The sequence below is a fragment of the Aulonocara sp. 'chitande type north' Nkhata Bay genome, linkage group LG23 (genome assembly GCF_057382095.1).
Source record: "Aulonocara sp. 'chitande type north' Nkhata Bay isolate Kocher_YH1m ecotype deep benthic linkage group LG23, A_spYH_male_GT1.1, whole genome shotgun sequence".
NCBI lineage: Eukaryota > Metazoa > Chordata > Actinopteri > Cichliformes > Cichlidae > Aulonocara > Aulonocara sp. 'chitande type north' Nkhata Bay.
The window spans coordinates 48,777,466-48,802,376 of NC_141365.1; the positions used below are offsets into that span (position 1 = coordinate 48,777,466).

At 42.7% G+C, this 24,911-nt stretch overlaps 1 protein-coding gene across 1 annotated transcript; it reads left to right on the top strand.

Moving 5' to 3' along the window:
* The first annotated feature begins 735 nt into the window (after positions 1-735).
* On the top strand, positions 736-5,566 carry LOC147302885 (protein NLRC3-like). The gene is made up of 3 exons (XM_086284452.1): positions 736-1,009; positions 3,539-5,309; positions 5,389-5,566. Exons 1-3 carry the CDS (start codon positions 736-738, stop codon positions 5,564-5,566), a joined length of 2,223 nt encoding a protein of 740 aa, XP_086140578.1.
* The last annotated feature ends 19,345 nt before the right edge of the window (positions 5,567-24,911 follow it).

The following is a 24,911-nucleotide window of genomic DNA, read 5'->3' on the forward strand; positions in this document are numbered from 1 at the left end:
TCAATTCAATCATAAATTCCGTTTTCATGGATGCCTGGATGTTAAACTCAATTGTTACACCTGGTAGAGCAGAACGCTGATCATTTTATTAAAGATGAAAGACTTTAGACAGTTTTTCAACTCTCAGTAATGCCATAGTGATCGTTTGATATATGGACCTGCAGCGGAGTTTAGACCCAGACACGGCTAGTGACGTCAGACTGAACAACCGGATAGTGATGTGTTGTGGTGCTTTGCTCCCACCCCTTGTGTTCCGTGTTTTCGTCTTCCCTTCGTGTACTTCTTCATATTCGTGTACTATTAGTTTTCCCAGTTTAGGTTTTTGCTTAGTTTCCATGCTCACCTTCGCCATTTCTGTTTGTATCACCATGTGATGAATAAACTCACTTGCATCTGAGCTGCCTGCATAAAGGGTCCTTTGATAATTTACACACGGCTCGCAAACCGTGACAAAAACACTGGAAAAATTGGGCTGTTCTAAAACGTTTGACGGGTAGTGTATATATTTAGTTTATATATTTTCTTTATTTATAATAGTTTGTTTTCTATTGTAGCAAAGTGTTACTTGGATACTTCTCTATGTGCTTCTTCATGTGCAATTTTGTTGCATTCTGAGCCTAAGAAATTTATTGTGATGAACTGCTGTTAGAATCAAGTTAAATTCTGATAAATCAGACAATTACCTCTCCAGCTGTTGTTACAGTCTTTGTTTATCGGGTCCTTACAGGGTAAAAGATGACGACACCTAAAGAAATCCTTCTGGGGACTTTGGAGGATTTGGGACGTGATGACTTTGAAAAATTTAAGTGGCATCTGAAGAACGGGTCTGTAGAAGGTTTACCAGCAATCCCAGTGAGTAAACTGGAGAATGCAGAGAGGACGGACATAGTGGATCTGATGTTTGATACCTACTCTATCAACACTTTTGAAGTCACTAAAAATCTTTTGGGGAGGATAAACAAGAATGATCTGTTGGAGAATTTAAATAAAACCATCCCAGAACCCACAGGTAAGTCAGGGAATGACTAAACAAAAAACACATAAACAATAAAAACATTAGTTAACATTACACAGGTGCCATTAAAATCTATATAAATAATAAATCCAAAACACTTGCCAACACTTTCAGGAGTGAGAGACTGCAGAAAGCCAACAGTTTATGTGTTTTATGCATCTGCACAAATAACCTCCTGTGTACACATGAATATCTGCTCTTTGGGTTGGTTTGATTAAAATGGGACCAGCAGCAGGTTTTCTGCCCATTTTACAGATTTATATTGTCAGATTGGTTTTAGAGCTGTTTTATCAACATAAATGAGGCGACAACAACAGTTTGGGACACGTCACAAATATGATCAAAGTGCTTTCTCTTAAATCTATTTACCAGTTGAAGGTAAAGTTAAAAAAAATGGCTGCCATATCTTTCTGCTGTTTGGAGACCCAAACAAAAAAATGCCCAGACAGTAAATGCTTTTTATTATGGTTGATAAACAGGACACTAAGGTGATTGGTCAAAGGTTGGAGGAAAGCCACAGTTCTCCTTATATGACTGAAATCCACCATTTCAGCTCATGTTTTTTCTTCTGCAGCTTTCTGGGAGATTCCACTTCAGCCTTCTGCTGGCAACGCTCCCGTTACCAAGCTTCCCTTAGGCAGCATCATTAGAAGACATAGCATACATTTACACTGCTATGCAGATGATACCCAGCTCCATCTGTCCATGAAGCCAGATAACACACACCAATTAGTTAAACTGCAGGAACGTCTTAAAGACACAAAGACCTGGATGGCCGCTAACTTTCTGCTTCTTAATTCAGATAAAACTGAGGTTATTGTACTCGGCCCTGAAAATCTTAGAAATATGGTATCTAAGCAGATTCTTACTCTGGATGGCATTACCTTGGCCTCCAGTAACACTGTGAGGAACCTTGGAGTCATTTTTGACCAGGACATGTCCTTCAACGCACATATTAAACAAATATGCAAGACTGCTTTCTTCCATTTGTGCAACATCTCTAAATTTAGAAATATCCCGTCTCAGAGAGACTCTGAAAAACTAGTTCATGCATTTATTACTTCCAGGCTGGACGACTGTAATTCATTATTATCAGGATGTCCAAAAAACTCGCTGAAAAGCCTTCAGCTAATCCAAAATGCTGCAGCAAGAGTCCTGACAGGGACTAGAAAGAGAGAGCATATTTCTCCTGTTTTGGCTTCCCTTCATTGGCTTCCTGTTAAATCCAGAATTCAAAATCCTGCTCCTCACATACAAGGTCTTAAATAATCAGGCCCCATCTTATCTTAATGACCTTGTAGTACCATATGACCCTGTTAGAGCACTTCGCTCTCGCTCTGCAGGCCTACTTGTTGTTCACAGAGTATTTAAAAGTAGAATGGGAGGCAGAGCCTTCAGTTTTCAGGACCCAAAAAGATAGTTGGGGTTTTTTCAGTTGTATTATTGTAGGTTCTTTATCTTACAATATAAAGCACATTGGGGTGACTGTTGTTGTTATTTGGAGGAATTAAAAAAAAACTTTTATACTTGAAATTCTTTCATTTATTCTACATATTTATTCATCACTGGCTCCATAGTGTTGTTTATGTAATATGTGAAATGTTGCTAGTATTGATTTGGTGCTGTATAAATAAACATAATTAAATCAAATGTGTCTCTATAAAACCTGCCCTCAGTTATAACCCAAGTGTCAGGGCTCAATGGCTCATGAAAAGGAATGGAGTCAAGCACAGAACCAAAAAACGGAGGCTGAGTGACTTTTAACAGAAATGTATTTTACTAGATTTCTTGACAGAGAAAGCTGAATCACGGCTAAATTCAACAGCAAGCGAGGTATTATGAGAAGTGCAGAGCTGAGGCCAGAACATAAGCTGAGGCAGGTCAAAGGAACAACAGGGGCAGAATCGGGCGAATAGAAACTATCCAGGATCACTGGAACAAAGGAGATAATAATCAGAGTGGTCCACAGTGTAGTGAATGAGTCCAAGATTTAAAAACTAAGAGGTGTTACGTGGCTGCAGGTGGAGATCAGCTGGAGGAGGAGATGAATTAAATCTGGGTACAGAGTGAGATGTGGGTGCACAGGGAGGCAGGCAGGTGAGGATGGCAGTTTGCAAGAGTGAGTTTTCCCAGCAGTGGCAGGGCAGAATCCTGAGGCGTGACTTATGGCGAGAGTTGGAAGATGTATCCAGGTGCCGACTAGGGAACAGGAAAAGAGGGTTACGCGAAACAAGCTGAGGAGCACAAGACAAAATGTGAGGCAGAGAACTAACTGTGGTAAGCAGACAATCTGGAGAAGGTTCATTGTGAGTGCTGCTCATAGATACTGCCGGAGTAATTGGCAACAGGTGAGGAGCAGGGAGGAGTGAGGAGGGCTCCACCCAGGCGAGGAGAGCTGATGCTGTGGAAAGTTACTCAGACTCACTCGGATCATGACACCAAGAGTCCAGTGAACTGAACACATAACCACAGTAACCAGAATGCAGTTTTCTCATTTGTGTCATTTGCTGTTTATTCATGCAGAGATTCTCACTGAGTGTCAGCTCAAACTCAAGTCAGACCTGAAGCAGAAGTTCCAGTGTGTGCTCGAGGGGATTTCTACAACAGAAAACCCGACCCTCCTGAGTCAGATCTACACAGAGCTCTACATCACAGGGGGAGGGACTGCAGAGGTCAATGATGAACATGAGGTCAGACAGATTGAAACAGCATCCAGGAAACCAGACAGACCAGAAACAACCATCAGACAAGAAGACATCTTTAAACTCCCACCTGGAAGAGATAAACCAATCAGAACAGTGCTGACAATGGGAGTGGCTGGCATTGGGAAAACAGTCCTAACACAGAAGTTCACTCTGGACTGGGCTGAAGACAAAGCCAACCAGGACATCCAGTTCATGTTTCCATTCACTTTCAGAAAGCTGAATCTGCTGAAAGAGGAAAAGTTCAGCTTGGTGGAACTTGTTCATCACTTCTTTACTGAAACCAAAGAAGCAGGAATCTGCAGCTTTGAAGACTTCCAGGTTGTGTTCATCTTTGATGGTCTGGATGAGTGTCGACCTCCTCTGGACTTCCACAAAACTGCAATCCTGACTGACCCTAGAAAGTCCACCTCAGTGGATGTGCTGCTGATAAACCTCATTAGGGGGGAACTGCTTCCCTCTGCTCGCCTCTGGATAACCACACGACCCGCAGCAGCCAGTAAGATCCTTCGTGACATTGTTGACATGGTGACAGAAGTCAGAGGGTTCACTGACCCACAGAAGGAGGAGTACTTCAGGAAGAGATTCAGAAATGAGGAGCAGGCCAGCAGCATCATCTCCCACATCAAGACATCACGAAGCCTCCACATCATGTGCCACATCCCAGTCTTCTGCTGGATCACTGCTACAGTTCTGGAGTTTGTCATGAAGAACAAAGAGAGCAAAGATCTGCCTAAGACTCTCACAGAGCTCTACCTACGCCTTGTGCTATTTCACCTACAAACGAAGGACATCAAGTATGATGGAGGAGCTGAGACAGAGTCGTGCAGGAAGATCATTGAGTCTCTGGGAAAACTGGCCTTTGATCAGCTGCAGAAAGGAAACCTGATCTTCTATGAATCAGACCTGACAGAGTGTGGCATCGATATCAGAGCAGCCTCAGTGTACTCAGGAGTGTTCACACAGATCTTTAAAGCTGATGAGTGCCACATGTTCAACAACGTTGTTTACTGTTTCGTCCATCTGAGCATTCAGGAGTTCTTTGCTGCTCTTCATGTCTATCTGACCTTCATCAACTCTGGAGTCAACCTGCTTAAGAAACAATCTCCTCTCTTTAAAATTTTCCAGAAAACACTTACTGTAAAAGACTTCTACCAGAGTGCTGTGGACAAAGCCTTAGAGAGTCCAAATGGACACCTGGACTTGTTCCTCCGCTTCCTCCTGGGTCTTTCACTGCAGACCAATCAGGATCGCCTATGCATGCTGACACAGACAGGATGTAGCTCACAGACCAATCAGGAAACAGTTCACTACATCAAGAAGAAGCTCAGTGGGAAACTGTCTGCAGAGAAAAGCATCAACCTGTTCCACTGTCTGAATGAACTGGATGATCGTTCTCTAGTGGAGGAGATCCAACAGTCCCTGAGATCAGGACGTCTCTCCACAGATCAACTGTCTCCTGCTCAGTGGTCGGCTCTGGTCTTCATCTTACTGTCATCAGATCTAGATGAGTTCGACCTGGAGAAATACTCCCGTTCAGAGAAGGCATTGTTGAAGCTGCTGCCAGTGGTCAAAGCATCCAAGAAAGTGCTGTAAGTGAATCTATGAACAAATATGTTTAATAATGCTAGATGAATAAAAGAATATGTCTCCATTGTTATTCTTCCTCAGGCTGAGAGATTGTAAACTCTCAAAAAGAAGCTTTGAAGCTTTGTCTGAAATTCTCAGCTCCCCATCCAATCATCTGAGAGAGCTGGACCTGAGCTCGAACTACCTGCAGGATTCAGAATTGGATTTGCTGTGTGTTGGACTAAAGAGTCCTGACTGTAAACTTGAAACTCTCAGGTAAGGATACAGACTTTTTGACACTTTTTGACTCTTAAATCTGTAAGTTTATCTTGATGCGGACGTTCAAAGTCAGCACAATTTTCCTTTTAAGTTCCTGAGTTTATATTTTTGACTGTCAGGTTGTCTGGACAGATGTTTTTATTTTATTTTATTTTTTTACTTGTCCCTAAAGTCAGAACTAAACCCACATGTAGATGACTTTCAAATTCAAATTCAAATTCAAATTCAAATTTAATTTGTCACGTACACAGTCATACACAGTACGATATGTAGTGAAATGCTTGGACAACTGCTCGTGACCTAAAGAAAACAAAAAAGGAAAAGGCTATGAATAAGATAGGAAATAAATATGAAAAATTAAAAAGGGTAAATTTAACTAGGAAGGAATAAAATATAAATTAAGGTTAAAAATGAAATAACTGTACAACACAAATTAGAATGAAGGGTAAATTTAACTGGGAGAATAAGATAAAATACATAAATTAAAGTTGAAAATAAAATAACTGTACAACAAAATACACAATATAGAACTATATAAGAATGTATGAAGAAATATAAATAAATATATACACAATAACAGCAGCTGTACAAGTATTAGCTTGAAATGAAGAATACAATGTCCAGTGTTGTGCAATCCACATTATGTCTTGTGCAGTGCAAATATGCTTAAAGTGATTTAAGTGATGAAGTGAAAACAATGTCCAGAAAGTCCAGTGTGTGTGTAAGAACTATATGTGTGGGTCAGTACTGTGTGGTGGTGTGATTGAGAGACCGTATCGCCTGCAGGAAGAAGCTCCTCCTCAGTCTCTCTGTGTTGGTCTTCAGGGAGCGGAATCGCTTTCCTGACCTCAACAGAGAGAACAGTCTGTTGTTGGGATGGCTGAGGTCCTTCACGATCTTCCTGGCCTTGGTCCAGCACCGCCTGCTGTAGATTGAGTGCAGGTCAGGGAGCTCGGAGCGGATGGTGCGCTCAGCTGATCGCACAACCCTCTGTAGAGCTCGTCTGTCCTGCATGGTGCTGTTCCCGAACCAGGTTAAGATGTTTCCCGTCAGGATGCTCTCTATGGTGCACGAGTAAAAGTTCCTGAGCACCTTGGGGGGCAGTTGGAAGTCTCTCAAGCGGCGTCCGGGTACACACCGGCTCACTCCTTGGCGGCTCGCTCGGGCCACTTCGGAGGTGGGGTGCCCCCGGCCTCTCGGCCTGGGGCTCGGTCACTCAGGCACAGCTGGCTGCCGGCGGAGCTCACGGGCGCGTCACTGTAACTCCCCCTGGCTTCTGCTCCGCGGCTGCTGAATGAGCCCTCATCTGGGACTCTCCTTAGCTCTTACTGGGACAGTGGCACGGCTGCCCCTCTGTGGGTCTTCCTTGGTCTCTTGTGTTCTGGGGGCCTCTGGATGTCTGGAGTTTTGATCTCCTCCATACCTGCTTGATACCATAGAGGACAGGGCTGTGGCTCCCCACACTCCCTAGCAGATCATTACATGGAGAAACCTTTGGAATGCAAGCATGCTGATCCACACAGGTATGCACACAGGTGTACACACGGGTATTCATAGACGCGGACTACAGCTTTCTTGGCTGCTGCCTCAAAGCACACTGTGCGCTGTCTATCTTGCGTGCTGCACAATATCGTTTATTATTTAGTAACTATCGATATCTACTGCTAGCTAGTTTATTGTGATGGTGCTTTTTTTTTCTTATTATGTTGCTCTTTGTTGTTTGCTTTCTCCTCTGTTTTTTTTTCTCCATACAGGTGACCCAGGAGTTTTGTTTTTTTTGTTTGTTTGTTTTTTTCTCTCTTCCCCCCCTTCTCACCGTCTCTTCTCCCCTTTGGTTTTCTTTTTTTCTCTCCCTCTCTTTCTTTCATTCTTTCCCCCTGTCCTATCCCACAGTCATGTCTGTCCCGTTTGTAGCAACTGAAAATAAAATAAATTCATAATTATAATAAAGGTCAATCAAATGGACCAATATGGCAAGGCCATGATGATCCACTTGGTAAAATAAATCCGCTTGGCATCTTTCTTGGCCTTAAGACAACAATTCTGATGGCTAAAGATCCAAACGGGACAAAAAAAAAAAAAAAAGGAAGTCTCTCAAGCGTCTGAGGTGGTAGAGACGCTGTTGGGCCTTTTTCACCACGGTGTTGATGTGACAGGACCATGACAGGTCCTGCGTGATGTGAACTCCGAGGTATTTGAAGTTGTCCACTCTCTCCACTGGGCACTCGTTGATGACGGGGGTCTGGTAGTTCCTCTCCTGCTTAGTGCTGAAGTCCACTATCAGCTCCTTTGTCTTACTGATGTTTAGAAGGAGGTTGTTCCTCTGGCACCAGTTCTCCAGATTCCTAATCTCCTTCAGGTAGGCCGTCTCGTTGTTATCAGAGATCAGGCCCACCACGACGGTGTCGTCAGCAAACTTGATGATGGTGGTGGAGCTGGTAGTGGCCACACAGTCATATGTGTACAGAGAGTACAGCAGGGGGCTCAGAACACACCCCTGGGGGGCTCCAGTGCTGAGAGTGGTGGAGGCTGAGACATGTCGGCCCATCCTTACTGCCTGTGGTCTGCCAGTTAGGAAGTTGGAGATCCACTGACACATAGTTGAGCTGAGTCCCAGATGCTCCAGCTTGGTGGTGAGTGTGGAGGGAATTATGGTGTTAAATGCAGAGCTGTAGTCTATAATAATAATAATAATAATGGATACTTTATTGATCCCCATGGGGAAATTACTTGTTTTTCTCTGCATTTGACCCATTCACTCAGTGAAGCAGTGGGCAGCCCACTAAGCAGGCGCCCGGGGAGCAGTGTGTAGGGACGGTACCTTGCTCAGGGGTACCTCAGGGTAGCCGTTAAGTGGATTCGAACCGCCGACCTTCCGATCATGGGGTGCCCACTTTACCTTCTGAGCTATCCCTGCCCCCTATGAAGAGCATTTTAACATAATTCCCCCTTCCAGTGTCCAAGTGAGTAAGTGATGTGTGGAGGAGATGAGAGATGGCATCGTCTGTGGAACGATTTGGACGGTAAGCGAACTGTAGTGGGTCCAGTGTGTCTGGTGGTGAAGAAATGATGAAGTCTCTGACCAGGCGTTCAAAACACTTCATCACTACTGAGGTGAGGGCTACAGGGCGATAGTCATTGAGAGAAGCAGGGTGGGGTTTCTTCGGGACAGGAACAATGATGGACTCTTTGAAGCATGTGGGGATCACCGACTGAGATAAAGAGATGTTGAATATCTCAGTGAACACAGGAGCTAGCTGGTATGCGCAGTCTCTTAGGATACGACCTGGGATGCCGTCTGGTCCTGCTGCTTTCCTGGTGTTCACTCTGGAATAATCAGTTTGTTTATAACAGCAACCAAGAAAAGGGCAGAGCAACAAAAGACAGGTGGTGGTCCTGCACCCCCTCGTCAACAAGTTGGTTAAGTAAATAATACCCTCACGGGAAAATCGATATCTCTCTATGAGCACACTGTCGCGCTGAGCTAAAGGATCCTGTCTGTCCCGCAATATACGCTGAATTCTGAGGACTCTCCTTATCAATCTTGCACCTTCCGCAATGGGTGGCTCGCGTATACGGACAGGACATGGCTGCGACAGACTTCCCAAATCCACCTTCGCTTTTATAGCCGTGGTCTCTCATCTTGATTACACGAAGTAATTTACAATTACTACTCTGAAATATGAATTAAATCTGTAATAATCACATACATGTAATAGAATGTTAATAGTACATTTCCCTTTTTTAGGAAATGACCTGTGTGAAATCAATAAATGGATCAGGTGCTGCATTGTCTTTAGTTACGTTGATGTTATTTATTTATGGTGAAACATAAATAAATAACATCTGTTCTTCGTACCGCGCTAAGTGAGTTAGCTGGATGAGATTGTTGACGATTTCGCGTGATCCTGGATCGTTCGGTTCCCCGAAGCCCATCCGGGACTTGCTGTCATAGCAACAGAGCCGTAAGCGTAAACCTGCTGGGGAGCAGGTTTACTTTATGTAAACAGGATTAGATCGCGGCCACGCAGGTATGCCCGCGTCATTCATACGAAAGCAACAGCGATATTCCACCACTGTTTCACCATAAATAAATAACATCAATGTAACCAAAGATAATGCAGCACCTGATCCATTTATTGATTTCACACAGGTCATTTCCTAAAAAAGGGAAATGTACTATTAACATTCTATTACATGTATGTGATTATTACAGATGTAATTCATATTTCAGAGTAGCAATTGTAAATTACTTCGTGTAATCAAGATGAGAGACCACGGCTATAAAAGCGAAGGTGGATTTGGGAAGCCTGTCGCAGCCATGTCCTGTCCGTATACGCGAGCCACCCATTGCGGAAGGTGCAAGATTGATAAGGAGAGTCCTCAGAATTCAGCGTATATTGCGGGATAGACAGGATCCTTTAGCTCAGCGCGACAGTGTGCTCATAGAGAGATATCGATTTTCCCGTGAGGGTATTATTTACTTAACCAACTTGTTGACGAGGGGGTGCAGGACCACCACCTGTTTTTTTTTCCTCTGCCCTTTTCTTGGTTGCTGTTATGAACAAACTAACAGAGTATTACAGGCCAGTATTACCTTGCCAAGAGACGAAAAGCAATCTAAGAGATAAATATTACCATTCTGTAGAATACTCCTGTATTCCACTTTTACTTGTTCCCATGTTCTTGTGGGTCCTGTTGTGGCTCTAATGTGAAAGGGGATATAATATAACATATTATAATATAATATAATGCCATATGATATTGGACAATATAGTGTCATATGATAGATCTACCCTACCGCCTACTGGTGTTGGCCAGAGGGGCCGATGGCGCGATATGGCAGCCTGGCTACAACCGTAGCTGCCTCCACCAGTGTGTGAATGTGGGAGTGAATGAATAGTGGTATTGTAAAGCGCTTTGGGTGCCTTGAAAAGCGCTATATAAACCCAATCCATTATTATTATTATTATTAAATTACCTACGAGTTTGATTTGTCAGCAACTTCCTGCCAGCCCTCTCTCCTTGCTTTTGCAGCCTTTGCAGTGTTCCCTTGCGTTCTGATTAAACTCTGAAACTCCTGAAATCCCTCACTCATGAGTTCTTGCTCTGCTGCCGGAAAATACCGAGCCGAGCGCGCTCCTTCGACATTTTCGCCGACCAATCAGAGGGTTGCCGATCAATGTTTCTACTATCGATGCGTAGCCCCTTTTACGACACCCAGTGATGTCACATTACTGCGTCCAGCTGTACTAATCGTCAACAGCAGGTGTGTTCGGGGAACCGGATTAGCGAGCTCACGGTTAGCGCGATGGTTTGGTCTTGGATGTGTCATTTGATCTTGGATGTAGTAAGCGACGTACGAAGAACAGGCCCCAGGCCCCAGGTCTCTGGTTTGTTTGTTTGTTTGTTTGTTTTGCTCAGTTCTGTTTTTCTGAGGTTTTTTAAGTTATTAAATTTGTAACTGTAGTGATTTGTGTGTGTGACAGAGAGGCACGGCCAGGGATTTTTGACACAAGTTGTTCTTGTAAAATCAGTCTGTGGAGGTTCTCAGACATCCAGGTCACCGTAGTCTAAGGAGCTTGGAAAGAAAAGCGTCTGGACTTCTTTAAGTTTCCTTGAAGATGTTTCACCTCTTATGAGAGAAGCGTCTTCAGTTCTAAGAGTCAAATGGTGGAGTAGGGCAGTCAGTGAAAGGGCAATGGTGGTGGCTCAGGGTTTGTATGTTTGGGGGGTTCAGAGGAAAAAGATGAATGCAGGTCTGGAGTTGGTGTGTGAGAGCAGGGAGTGAATTCAGCATCCTGACAACCTGGATGAAGCTGTTCTGGCCCGGAGGCTCTTCAGTCTCCTCCCTGATGGCAGCAGGTCCTGACAAGCATGTTGATAGTGTCACCACCCGATCGTTGGGGGGTGGAGTCTTCTGTGCTGGGGTGTCGTTCTGTGTCTCAAAGCAAGAGAAAATTTCACTTAGCTCTTACGGTAATGTGGTGGACCCGACAGCGGTCTGAGGAGTGGGCTTGTAGTCTGTGATGGTCTGTATCCCTTGCCACAGCCTCTGAGTATCTCTGCTGTCACTGAAGCTTTGCAAAATCCTCCTGGAGCACTGCATTTCCACCTCTCTGATGCACGTGACAGGTTTGCCCTTGATGTAGTTAGGCTCACCTCATCCCCAGCTTTCAAGGCTGCATTTCTCACCCTCAGGAGCCTGTAGACCTCACCTGTGAGCCATGGTTTCTGATTGGCCCGGACAGTGGTCTCTATGACCTCATCGATGCCTTTTGAGATGTAGCCAATGACAGTTTCTGTATATTCCTGCAGGTCTGTGGTGTTGTCATGTGTGGCGGCCTGTTTAAGGATCTCCCAGTCTGTGGTGGAAAAGCAGTATTGCAGGTCCTTCTGGCCACACACGTACCTGCTTACGAACTGGTTTAGTGACTTTGACCAGGGGCCTGTATGCTGGCATTAGCATAACAGTGATGTGGTCATGATGTGGGGGGCTTTGTAATCTCCTTTCTTGGTGGTGAAAACATTGTCCAAAGTGTAGTTTCCTTGTGTTGGAAATTCAATGTGTCTATGCAGTAGTAAACATAGGGGCTGTCCAAATTCATAGACTCCTCTGAATGCAGCCGACCAATGCGTCCTCTTTTTCCCCAAAATTAAAGGATGGGTCGGGTGTGTCCTTCGTGGCCCACCATATCCCAGAATTCATAGCGTGGCCCATCCAATTCCACTTTCCGGCAATGGCGGTCGCTACTAAGTTTTTAATATTACTCTTATTACTCTTTCTGGGTCACAAAATAAACTTTTAACATATTTTCAGGTGAGAATGTAGCTGTGTAAACTTTAAATATCTGCTCAGTTTATCAAGATATCGCATATTGCTCAGTGCTCCGACGTTTCTGAGACGTCTGTTACCCACCAGCTCGATAGCTAGCCGAGAGCTCGAGGGTCACTAGAGCCGCCGAGAACAGCAAACTCCCGGCACATCATGTTCAGATCACCGCGGTCTTTCGCTACTCAGGTTAAACGTAATATATAAGTGACTTAGACAACCTAAAAATGTTATTGTTTGACTTTTTTCAGTGTTTTATTTGTTCCTGAGTAAATCAGTTTGGCTGAGATTAAAGTTATTAGATTAGATTAGACAAAATAAACCTTTACAGTGGCAAAAGTATTCGGTCCCCTTGAACTTTCCCACATTTTGTCACGTTACAGCCACAAACATGAATCAATTTTATTGGAATTCCAGGTGAAAGACCAACACAAACTGGTGTACACATGAGAAGTGGAATGAAAATCATACATGACTCCAAACATTTTTTACAAATAAATAACTGCAAAGTGGGGTGTGTGTAATTATTCAGCCCCCTTTGGTCTGAGTGCAGTCAGTTGCCCATAGACGTTGCCTGATGAGTGCTAATGACTAAATAGAGTGCACCTGTGTGTAATCTAATGTCAGTACAAATACAGCTGCTCTGCGACGGCCTCAGAGGTTGTCTAAGAGAATATTGAGAGCAACAACACCATGAAGTCCAAAGAACACAGCAGACAGGTCAGGGATAAAGTTATTGAGAAATTTAAAGCAGGCTTAGGCTACAAAAAGATTTCCCAAGCCTTGAACATCCCACGGAGCACTGTTCAATAGTGATGGGCAGATGAAGCCTCATGAAGCACTGAAGCTTTTCATCCAATTGGTTCACCCCAACGCGAAGCTTCTTGAAGCTTCATTTGCTCTAGCAGGACACCTACTGGACGTAAAAATATTAGTTGGCATGAATTTGAAGAGTGTGGCATTTTGCACACAGCCTGTGAATGTCAACAACAAAAGGAGTGTGTAAAACATCTATATTGTAGTGATGGCAGTATACTGTGTATATTTATGCTGGCAGTATGGAAAATGATTATTTGGAAATGCCTAAAATGGAAATGATCATATACTGTGAGGTGAGGTGTGGACAGTGGTTGTGCTTTTGTAACATTGAGGCAAGGACAGTGATTAGTAGGGGTGCAACGATACACAAAATTCACGGTTTGATACTTTGGTGTCACGGTTCGATATTTTTTCGATACAAAAAAATGTTCATGCCTTTTTAATTTGTCATTTATTAAAATTATAAATATATATTTTAACTCAAAAGTACAGTTTTTAAATTTAACCCTAACCCTTGTGCGTGTTTTTTATTTTGACAGAGAATGCGCACCACTTATGTGCACCCCTGGTTATTTAGCTCGTCATATTGCAGCCACAGAAATTATTTTGTCCATGAAACCATAAAGCTGCACTTTCTTTTTACCTTATAGTCTGATTTGTCATAACTTCTCCGTTTTGTGGTAAGCTTTTCTTTGGCTGTCACTTCTTCACCCTGACCTGTCTTATTTGGCTCAGCAGAACTAAAATATATATTCTGCTGCTTTTACACACGCACTCACATAAGCTCAGCGATTCTCTGCGCGATCAACTTCTCACATGTTTAAGCTGCGGGAGATTTCACTTGTCATGTTTGCATAGTAAGCTAACGATTAATAAGACAATGTCAGAGGAATTGGTGCACAAATTATCATCACTCACCAATCAGTGCTGTCGCTCTCTATACACAGTTCGCACGATTGCAAAGTGAAAGCAAAAAAACAAGCGCAAATTCAAACGCGATTTCAATATGTCACATATTGACAGTGGCTCACCGATGCCAATGACATAATTACCCAGCTACATTTCCGAAAGAATGCAAAAGCATTGACATATATTTTTCCTTCCTACAATAGCCCGACGGGCAGGGCAGAGATAGATTTTGGTACCCCGACTGAAAAAATCGCTAGCCCCGGGACGTCGGGCTAGCGATATTGCGAGCCCTGTATCTGATTGAGGAATCACTCATCTTTGTCTTTGCACTAGGATAATGTCGGTGTAAATGTGCAGTCATATTCGTTATGTTCCCACTAGTGCTTTCAGGTTAATCTTGTTGAAATGACCTTAACGCCACAACACGGCAAATCTCCGTTAACGAGCTACCGCCGATCGCCCCGTGCATGGGGCTAGACGGCCAACACGTTAACGAGCTAACTGCGCTAACACACTAGCTCCCACCCATGTAATTGAGCATTGCGTGGCACATCCAACATACTGTTTTACTTTAGTCCATGACTCGCTTACCTTCAGGGTCATACGTCACATGAAAACCAAAATAATTCCAAATGCCAGATCTGAATGAGGGTGGGCGAGGTCCAAGTTGCAAGGAGTGCTTAACTTCTGTCTCGCTAGCTTGCCCTGCGCTCTTCCTTCTGATGATGCTGTCTGTGTTGAGCGCTCAGTGGATCTGCGCTGGACAGTACAGCCTAGGCGGAGTAGTCGAATGCAGATTCACTGAGCGCTCAACACAGACAGCATCGTCAGAAGGAAAGTTGATAAAATAAATTACAAATTTTGTATTGTTCGATACATATGCGTACCGAACCGAAAGCACTGTATCGAACGGTTCAATATCGATACGAATATCGTTGCACCCCTAGTGATTAGTGTTTAGGGGACACATCATTGGTTTTTATTTAAAAACAACAGTTTCTCCACTGTGGCAGGTCGTAGGCGATTTCTTTTTTTTCCAAACTGTCTCTAACTCTCACTAACCGCAACTCTCCATCAAACGCCCACATTTTGAATGGGGTCTGAGGGGTTTATATCGCTGTCATAGCTCGCGGCAAAGTTTGAACCGCTTCCTGAACCAGTCACGTGGTACAGCCGGACAGCGAGGCTTCGGACGTCATCATTTTCAGCTCCTCCCATAAATGAAGCAAGCCTCGATACGCGCTTCGCGGAAACGCCCCCTCCATTACTCCATTACGTCCTGTTATATTTTAGATAGCAAGGAGCAGACAGCTGAGTTTATTAAACTCCATCGAGACAGTGGTGATGCTAATCTGAAGGCTAGACCGTCCCATTTCATAGCCGTTTACTTCTGGCCTACCCGACCTTTGGAGGTATAGTTCTCATCACGCTGATTTATGTCCAAGTTTGATTCTAATTCCGACAGCGGTGATGTTAAAATGGGGTGTAACGTCATCATAGCAGCTTTGACTCAGAGTGATGCTGAAAAACTAGTTCATGCATTTATTACGTCCAGGCTGGACGACTGTAATTCATTATTATCAGGATGTCCAAAAAACTCCCTGAAAAGCCTTCAGCTGATCCAAAATGCTGCAGCAAGAGTCCTGACAGGGACTAGAAAGAGAGAGCAGATTTCTCCTGTTTTGGCTTCCCTTCATTGGCTTCCTGTTAAATCCAGAATTGAATTCAAAATCCTGCTCCTCACATACAAGGTCTTAAATAATCAGGCCCCATCTTATCTTAATGACCTTGTAGTACCATATCACCCTATTAGAGCACTTCGCTCTCGCTCTGCAGGCCTACTTGTTGTTCACAGAGTATTTAAAAGTAGAATGGGAGGGAGAGCCTTCAGTTTTCAGGCCCCTCTTCTGTGGAACCAGCTTCCAGTTTGGATTCGGGAGACAGACACTATCTCTACTTTTAAGATTAGGCTTCAAACTTTCCTTTTTGCTAAAGCATATAGTTAGGGCTGGACCAGGTGACCCTGAATCCTCCCTTAGTTATGCTGCAATAGACGTAGGCTGCCGGGGGATTCCCATGATGCATTGAGTTTTTCCTTTCCAGTCACCTTTCTCATTCACTATGTGTTAACAGACCTCTCTGCATTGAATCATATCTGTTATTAACCTCTGTCTCTCTTCCACAGCATGTCTTTTATCCTGTCTTCGTTCTCTCACCCCAACCAGCAGATGGCCCCGCCCCTCCCTGAGCCTGGTTCTGCCGGAGGTTTCATCCTGTTAAAAGGGAGTTTTTCCTTCCCACTGTCGCCAAAGTGCTTGCTCATAGGGGGTCATATGATTGTTGGGTTTTTCTCTGTATCTATGAAGCGCCTTGAGACGACTTTTGTTGTGATTTGGCGCTATATAAATAAAATTGAATTGAATTGAATTGAATTGAATTGACTGGCAGCTGCAGTCACGGAGAAACTTGCGTATCTCTGTTCGGGAATAGCAGATAGAGGTAGGCTCTGAGAGGACGGCCAGCGTTTATGCTACGAAGACACGACCGAGTGTTTTAACCTGACAGCCTGAGGTGTTCTTCAGTAAACTGGACTACCCGACAGAAGGACCCGAGGCCCCGCTGCACTTTTTCGGTAAGTTAAACGTGTTTGTAAGCTACTCCGTAACTACCGTCCTTAGCTCGGTCCTGAGACCTAGCTAGCTAAGATGAGCACTCGGCCGTCAGGGTTTGTTTAGCTAACCCGTGCAGGTGAATGAATTTACTCTGACTAAAGAAATCAAGAGAAACGCCCCGGGCTGCTCAGTCACTAATTACCGTTACTGTACTTTTATTACAAGTATTATACTGTAAAGGCAACAGGCTGCACCCTGCTGCAGCTCCTGTGCAGAGCTGAATATTAAATATCTTATTAAACAGCACCATGTTTTCAGTCTCCACATGTGTAGAGACAGTAACACCTACTTTAAAAACCTGGCACTTCAGTAACTCCTCATTAATCTGTAAAAACCGATCAAATAGCAAAGCCTGATATTTACTGAAACCAACGACTTCCTCTTGGCAGCTTAAGTTAAAATTTTAATTTTTCGACTGATTAATTTTTTAGCGCTGACTGTATTTTTTATACTGAGTTTGTTGCAAATATTCAGGTTAAAAACTGTCTGAAATATTGTTAATGAGGTATGTTCACAAAGACACATGTGCAGAACTCTGTACAGCTTCCATCCTTTAAGACAAATAGTTTGAAGCATTAATATTTCTTCTTCAATACCAGTGCTGATACCAGTGCTGATACCAGTGCTGATACCACCTCCGTATGTTGTGACCAGGATGCAGCAGCACTGAAACCTGCTCCATCATCACATCTTTGCAGATGTCCATTTATAAAGCTCCAACAACTCAAAGGTGAACATGATATAGGAACATCTGTTCGTATATAAGGCTTTTTTTAAATAAACAGCTCATATGTCAGCTGTCAGCAGAACTGTAGGACTGAAAAAATGTAAGAGAAGAGAAGAACACTCCCAAGTGTGGGAGGACAGAAGGATCAGCTTTATTTCAGATTTGAGAGATAAACTTTATTTATTTATTTATTTATTTATTTATTTATTTAGGACAGTGCATGTTAATGAACATAAATGTAAAAAAAAAATTACATGAATGTAAACATACCAGATTATAGCCAAGGACTAATTTCCATCTGTTGTCCTTAAGCATAAAAAATAGACATAATATTTCATAAAAATTCATCATTCATTCATAATAAAAACTCCGTCACCAAACTTACACATACACACCATTCTGTTCCCAAATAAAACATTAAAACTGTACAATTCATACATGATCGCACACTTGATTTGTCCATAACCAGTTTTTCACCTTTGCCTTAAACAAACTGAGTGTAGAGCATTCTCTAATGGGTTGAGGAAGACTGTTCCACAGATGGCCTCCCTGGACAGAGAGGACGTTCTGCCCAAATGCTGTCCGTCTGTGGGGTATAAACAAGTCTCCTCGGATTGTAGCTCGAGTGGTCCTGTCTGAGCTTTCTTTATGCCTAATGAACTGCTTTAATGGTGGTGGAGCAAGGGAGTGTAAGACTTTATATATTAAACTCACTCTTTTAAGTTTCACCTAGTTATTGAAGTTCAGTAATTTATGTTTTTTAACACATGACAGTGGTGGTGGGAAGTCGGTTTTTTGTCAAGTAGTTTTAAACTTCTTTTATAAATGTTTTCAATAGTTTTAAGTGTTGTTGGACAAGCAAGTGACCAGGACGTCAAACAATAGTCCATATGAGAGATGATCATTGAGTAAAAATAAGTTTTTGCAACATTCATATTTAAATTATTACGTATATGATTAAAATTTCGATTATTAAATTTAAGTACCTGGGACACTTTATTTATGTGACTCTTGAAGGATAATGTTGGGTCTAGAAGGACCCCAAGATATTTAAATTCTGGAGCTAATTCAAGCTCTACTCCATCATATTTATATTTCAGTTTGTGATGATTGTGTTCTTGTTGTGACTACAGGAGCCGTCCTCAGATTCAGACCTCAGCACCACCCAGTGACAGCAGACAGATCATCCTATAGTTTCACTCTTTGTAGTAACTCCATAATTAACTGATGAAAACAGTCCAAAGGTTAAAGTACCACATGCGCTGTCAGTGACAGCTGCAGTTGTTTAAAGATAAAGTTAAAAGGATGAATCACCCATGTAACTGTGTCACTGTATATCAGCATCAACAGGACCTGAGTTTGGTGTTTCAGAGAGCTGTTGTCTACGTCTGTGTGCTGTCATTGCTCAGTCTGACCGAACGATGGACAGACTCAAGTTTGACTTTGAATCAAACTGTGTTGTTAAACAGTTTCATGGTTCAAAAAACAAAACAATCAAAAACACTTTTTTCATACTTGTGTTAAGTTTTGTATAGAAATGAGACCAAATTGATTGTGAGGTTAAATGTGATAGAAACAGCTCACACTGACATCCATCCTGATCAAACATGAGTGTCATGAAGCCTGTTTGCAGTTGTTTGCACTGTTTTCCACTCTGGATGTTGTTTCTGTTCAGCTGTGAGTATAAAAGGCTCCATTCTACAACCTGTTTGTGTTGTTCAATAGAAACATTATTTTGTGCTGATGTTGCACTTCTTTTATTCACAACCAAAGAGTTTTTGACGTCCGCATCAAAATACAAAGATCAGTATTGTCTAATGTTTTGGCTGCAGTGTGTTTTTGCAGACAGGTATAACTGAACAGCTTTAGTGTTTAGATTTTTTAAACTTGAGTATGAACTTATACAAAATGCAGCAAGATATTAAAAAATGTTTGATTATAAAATCGACTATATTGGATTCATATCGATATCGGACATAAAAAGTGGCATCGTTCCATCTCTGCTTTGACTAGAGACACAGCTCTAATCAAAGAGGTGGTCCGCTTGCCTCCGCCCCAGAGAGAAGGGTTACATCTCCTGGGTTTAGGTGCGGCTTGCCCCTCTGAGGACGGGGGTACCTGGACTTGGGATATAGAGTATGTTTGGGGAGTGCGACGGTCTGTGCAGTTTCTATTTGTGTCTGTCTACACGTTGGGTGAGTGCCGAGTATTTGGTTGTGCATATGGGGTGGGAATGCACGTTGGTGTCCGCGTGCGCCTGTCTATGTGTCAGGTTGGGTCTTAGACTCCACCTCTCTGGGTACATCTCAGGCCCTCCAAAGTACGGAGGCCTATCTCCCCTCACCACACTCCCTGCCGGTGGCTGATGCCCTCAGACGTTGGTGTGTTGGTGGTCCTTGTCGTCTGGGGCTGGGCGCTCATGTATGTACCGGCTCACTCCTGGTGGCCGATTGGCGATTCCCCCCCTTTTGGTGGTCCTCCTCGGGTCCTTGTACTCTGGGGCCTCTGGATATCTGGGGCCTGGATCTCCTCCATACCTGCTTCATACCCTGGGGGACGGGGCTATGGCTCCCCACACTCCCTAGCAGATCGTTACATGGAGAAACCTTTGGAATACAAGCATGCTGATCCACACAGGTGTGCACACAGGTGTACACACGGGTGTTCACAGACGCGGACTACACCTTTATGGCTGCTGCCTCTAAGCACATTGTGCGCTGTCTATCTTGCGTGCTGCACAATATCGTTTATTATTTAGTATCTACTGTTACCTACTACTAGCTAGTTTATTGTGATGGTGCTGTTTTTATTATGTTGCTTGCTTTCTCTTCTGTTTTTTTTTTTCTCCATACAGGTGATCCAGGTGTTTTGTTTGTTTTTCTTTTTTTCTTCCCCCCTTTCTCACCGTCTCTTCTCCCCTTTGGTTTTCTTTCTCTCCCTCTCTTTCTTTCATTCTCTCTCCCTGTCCTGTCCCCCAGTCATATCTGTCCCGTTTGTAGCAACCGAAAATAAAATAAATTCATAATTATAATAAAGGTCAATCAAATGGACCAATATGGAAAGGCCATGATGATCCACTTGGTAAAATAAATCCGCTTGGCATCTTTCTTGGCCTTAAGACAACAATTCTGATGGCTAAAGATCCAAACGGGACACAAAAAAAAAAAGAGACACAGCTCTGTGTTTTCCAATTTGTCATCGTTTTGAAAGTTTACATTTCTTCAGTGTTGAGCAGCAGAAATGAGGCTTTACTGACAGAGGCCGACAGCACTGAACACAACAGCAGACTGGTGGCTAATAAACAGTGAATGATGCAGAAACAGATGTTTGAAGCTGTTCTTGGAGTCCACTGAGAGAGAGAGAGCTGTGCAGGCAGGAACAGCCAAAGTCAGAGAGAATTCATGAGCATATTGATCAAACGTGAAGCAGAGTTTGGATCTTCTTTTGCTGCTGCTTCACTCAGTTTTGGTTGGAGACAGATGAAACCTGCAGCTTCAGGATCTGTGAGCTGTCCACTTTCAGCCCCGACGGCGTGTCCGTGTACGTGCCGTCGAGTGAACGATCCACGCTCTGTGTTTCCATCTTTGTGTGTTTAGCTGCTCTCATTTACTGTTTTAGCGGTTTGCTGCTTGTTGAAATAGTTTGTGAGCTTTAACCTGAGATTCTGGCAAAATACATTTATATTAAACATCGATTCAGGATTGAATGAATCAACATCGTTTTATTCAAATTAAAACCATTTAAATGGGAACGTGAATTTTTTACAGCCGCCTCTAATGCTGGGTAATGTCAGCTGGTCCATGTGCAGCTGGCTGTGAGGCTCAGGGAGTGTCTACAAAGTGCAACACTGAAAGAACATCATCCATAAATATTGAGTAATAACTGGACTCTCATACAGCGAGACTCAAATGCCTTTAAACATCAGCTTATCCTGCTGATCCAAGTCCAACACTGAGTTTGTAAAAACATGTTTGTCAATCAGTTTGTTTGGTTTCTGAGGAAAAAGATTCAATAACTTGCTGCTAATACACAACATTTCATCATATTTCCTCATAACCCTCTTTTGTCTGACCATTTGATCCCATTTGAATTTGCAATAAAGGATCCACAGAGTTTGGTGACAATAATGACAGTAGATGTTTGTGTGAAAGTGCTGGAAGCAAATGAGTGTGATGTTCGCTCAGTGTTGCACTTTGTAGACGCTCCCTGAGCACTGGTCTCACAGCCAGCTGCACATAGAGACCAGTGTTGTTAGTCCAGGTCAGAAGATGACTTGTTGGAATGAAAATGAGCTTGTAGTTTGTCTGCTTTAATAATGTGACTGGAAAAAGGTGTTGGACTTCAAATATGTCCATTTCTGTCACACTTCACCTTTAAAAGTGAAGCCATGTGGTTCCTGGAAGGAAAAACACGACTTTTTCAAGTCTTTGTCCTGTTTTTATGAGAAATGTACGACTTTAATGTGAAACATTCAGAGTTTTTTCTCTTGTTGTGTTTCTTTGAAGCTGCTTCCTGTTGGCTTCAGCTGTTTGGAGTTTCCATTTTCTAAACTTCTACATTCTGAACCTTCTTCAGCTCTGAACAGATGATGAAACACTGAATGATTTCAAGCACTTTGTCTAATAAACTTACATCTTTCATTCTTTATACAGATTTATGGACTGTGGTTTGTCAAAGATCAGCTGTGATTATCTGGCAGCAGCACTGAAGTCCAACCCCTCCCATCTGAGAGAGCTGAACCTGAGCATCAACAACAAGCTGCAGGATCCAGGAGTGAAGCATCTGTGTGGTTTCCTGGAGAGTCCAGGATGTAAACTTGAAACTCTGAGGTCAGTCAGCATGTTTTAGTTGTGCTGAGATGAATATGATGTGAAAGTTGTGCTGACACTAAACTGCAGACATCAGGCTGATATTATACTGATCCACACTGAGGATCTTCATGGTAAAGTCTGTTTTCTTCTTCTCTGGTTTAGTCCATTGACTGCAGCAGAACAATGTTCACATTTCAAACAGTGATACTCAACGTATGGCCCGCGGCCCACACGCGGCCTGCCCACCTTTCCTGATTCAGAGAGAGGGGACCCTGATTAACTGTGTAGCTTCTTCCTCACAGTTCTAAGTATCAGACACAACAATGAATAATCCACAGCTGACTGTCTTTAGCAGGTCAAAGGTCACGGCACACAGCAGACAGTCAGAAATATTCTAACTCTGATCATTTATCAGTTGTGACACTGTGAGACTTGATCAGAGGTGTGATCATCACAGCAGAGGCCTTTGTGTCAAAGTCACTGAGGATCAAACAGAAACACATGAAGCAGATTTTCCTCTTCTGGCTTTTTATAGCAGATAACCTTCAAAATATTCTGCAGTCGATCAAAAACTGAAGCAAACCATGAAGCAACATGTGAACATGAGCTGATGCTGCTGAAGTGAAGCAAAGTTACAGAGGTTTGATTACAGACACAGCTGAGAGTTTGTAATCTGTCATCATTTTAAAAAGTTTCCATGGAACAGCAGAAATGAGGCTTTACTGTCAGAGGCCGACAGCACTGAACACAACAGCAGACTGGTGGCTTATAAACAGTGAATGATGCAGAAACAGATGTTTGAAGCTGTTCTTGGAGTACACTGAGAGAGAGAGAGAGCTGTGCAGGCAGGAACAGCCAAAGTCAGAGAGAATTCATGAGCATATTGATCAAACGTGAAGCAGAGTTTGGATCTTCTTTTGCTGCTGCTTCACTCAGTTTTGGTTGGAGACAGATGAAACCTGCAGCTTCAGGATCTGTGAGCTGTCCACTTTCAGCCCCGACGGCGTGTCCGTGTACGTGCCGTCGAGTGAACGATCCACGCTCTGTGTTTCCATCTTTGTGTGTTTAGCTGCTCTCATTTACTGTTTTATCTGTTTGCTGCTTGTTGAAATAGTTTGTGAGCTTTAACCTGAGATTCTGGCAAAATACATTTATATTAAACATCGATTCAGGATTGAATGAATCAACATCGTTTTATTCAAATTAAAACCATTTAAATGGGAACGTGAATTTTTTACAGCCGCCTCTAATGCTGGGTAATGTCAGCTGGTCCATGTGCAGCTGGCTGTGAGGCTCAGGGAGTGTCTACAAAGTGCAACACTGAAAGAACATCATCCATAAATATTGAGTAAGAACTGGACTCTCATACAGCGAGACTCAAATGCCTTTAAACATCAGCTTATCCTGCTGATCCAAGTCCAACACTGAGTTTGTAAAAACATGTTTGTCAATCATTTTGTTTGGTTTCTGAGGAAAAAGATTCAATAACTTGCTGCTAATACACAACATTTCATCATATTTCCTCATAACCCTCTTTTGTCTGACCATTTGATCCCATTTGAATTTGCAATAAAGGATCCACAGAGTTTGGTGACAATAATGACAGTAGATGTTTGTGTGAAAGTGCTGGAAGCAAATGAGTGTGTGATGTTCTTTCAGTGTTGCACTTTGTAGACGCTCCCTGAGCACTGGTCTCACAGCCAGCTGCACATAGAGACCAGTGTTGTTAGTCCAGGTCAGAAGATGACTTGTTGGAATGAAAATGAGCTTGTAGTTTGTCTGCTTTAATAATGTGACTGGAAAAAGGTGTTGGACTTCAAATATGGCCATTTCTGTCACACTTCACCTTTAAAAGTGAAGCCATGTGGTTCCTGGAAGGAAAAACACGACTTTTTCAACTCTTTGTCCTGTTTTTATGAGAAATGTACGACTTTAATGTTCTTTTTTTTATACTCAATTTTTATTATAATTTACAACATTGCAACTTGTACTTGTCAATGTTCACAAGTAGGACAGTTACAGGAACTGCAATGCAGAAATGTAGATTAAAATAAGAACTGCAATTAGGAAGCACAAAACAAAACCCAAGCAAGCAAACAAACAAACAGACAACAACAAAAACAAAAACTTTATGTAATATTAAATAACTTGTGACAAACTTAGCCGTAAATGGACAAAACGAAACAGACCTATGCTAAATTATTGAAACAGTAAAGCATGTATGGGTCGCCAACGCTCAGTAAACAATTCTCTCTGAATCCGCAGAGCAGATGTTATTTCCTCCATCTGGTAAATTTCTCTTGCTTTATCAATCCACATATTATATGAAGGTGGGTCAAGATTCAGCCATTTAATAGTGATACACTTTAGTGCTGCTGTAAGATTCTTAAGAGATACTTTTTATTGTTTCCCGCAAAACCCTTTGGTAAGACTCCTAAAATGACTAACTGTTGGTCTTTTGTTAATGGTTGTTGGAAAACTGTACTGAGAACTTTAAATATGTCATTCCAAAGTGAGCAGAGTTTTGGGCATGACCAGAATATATGTGAGTGGGTTCCTAAAGAAGTACCACAATT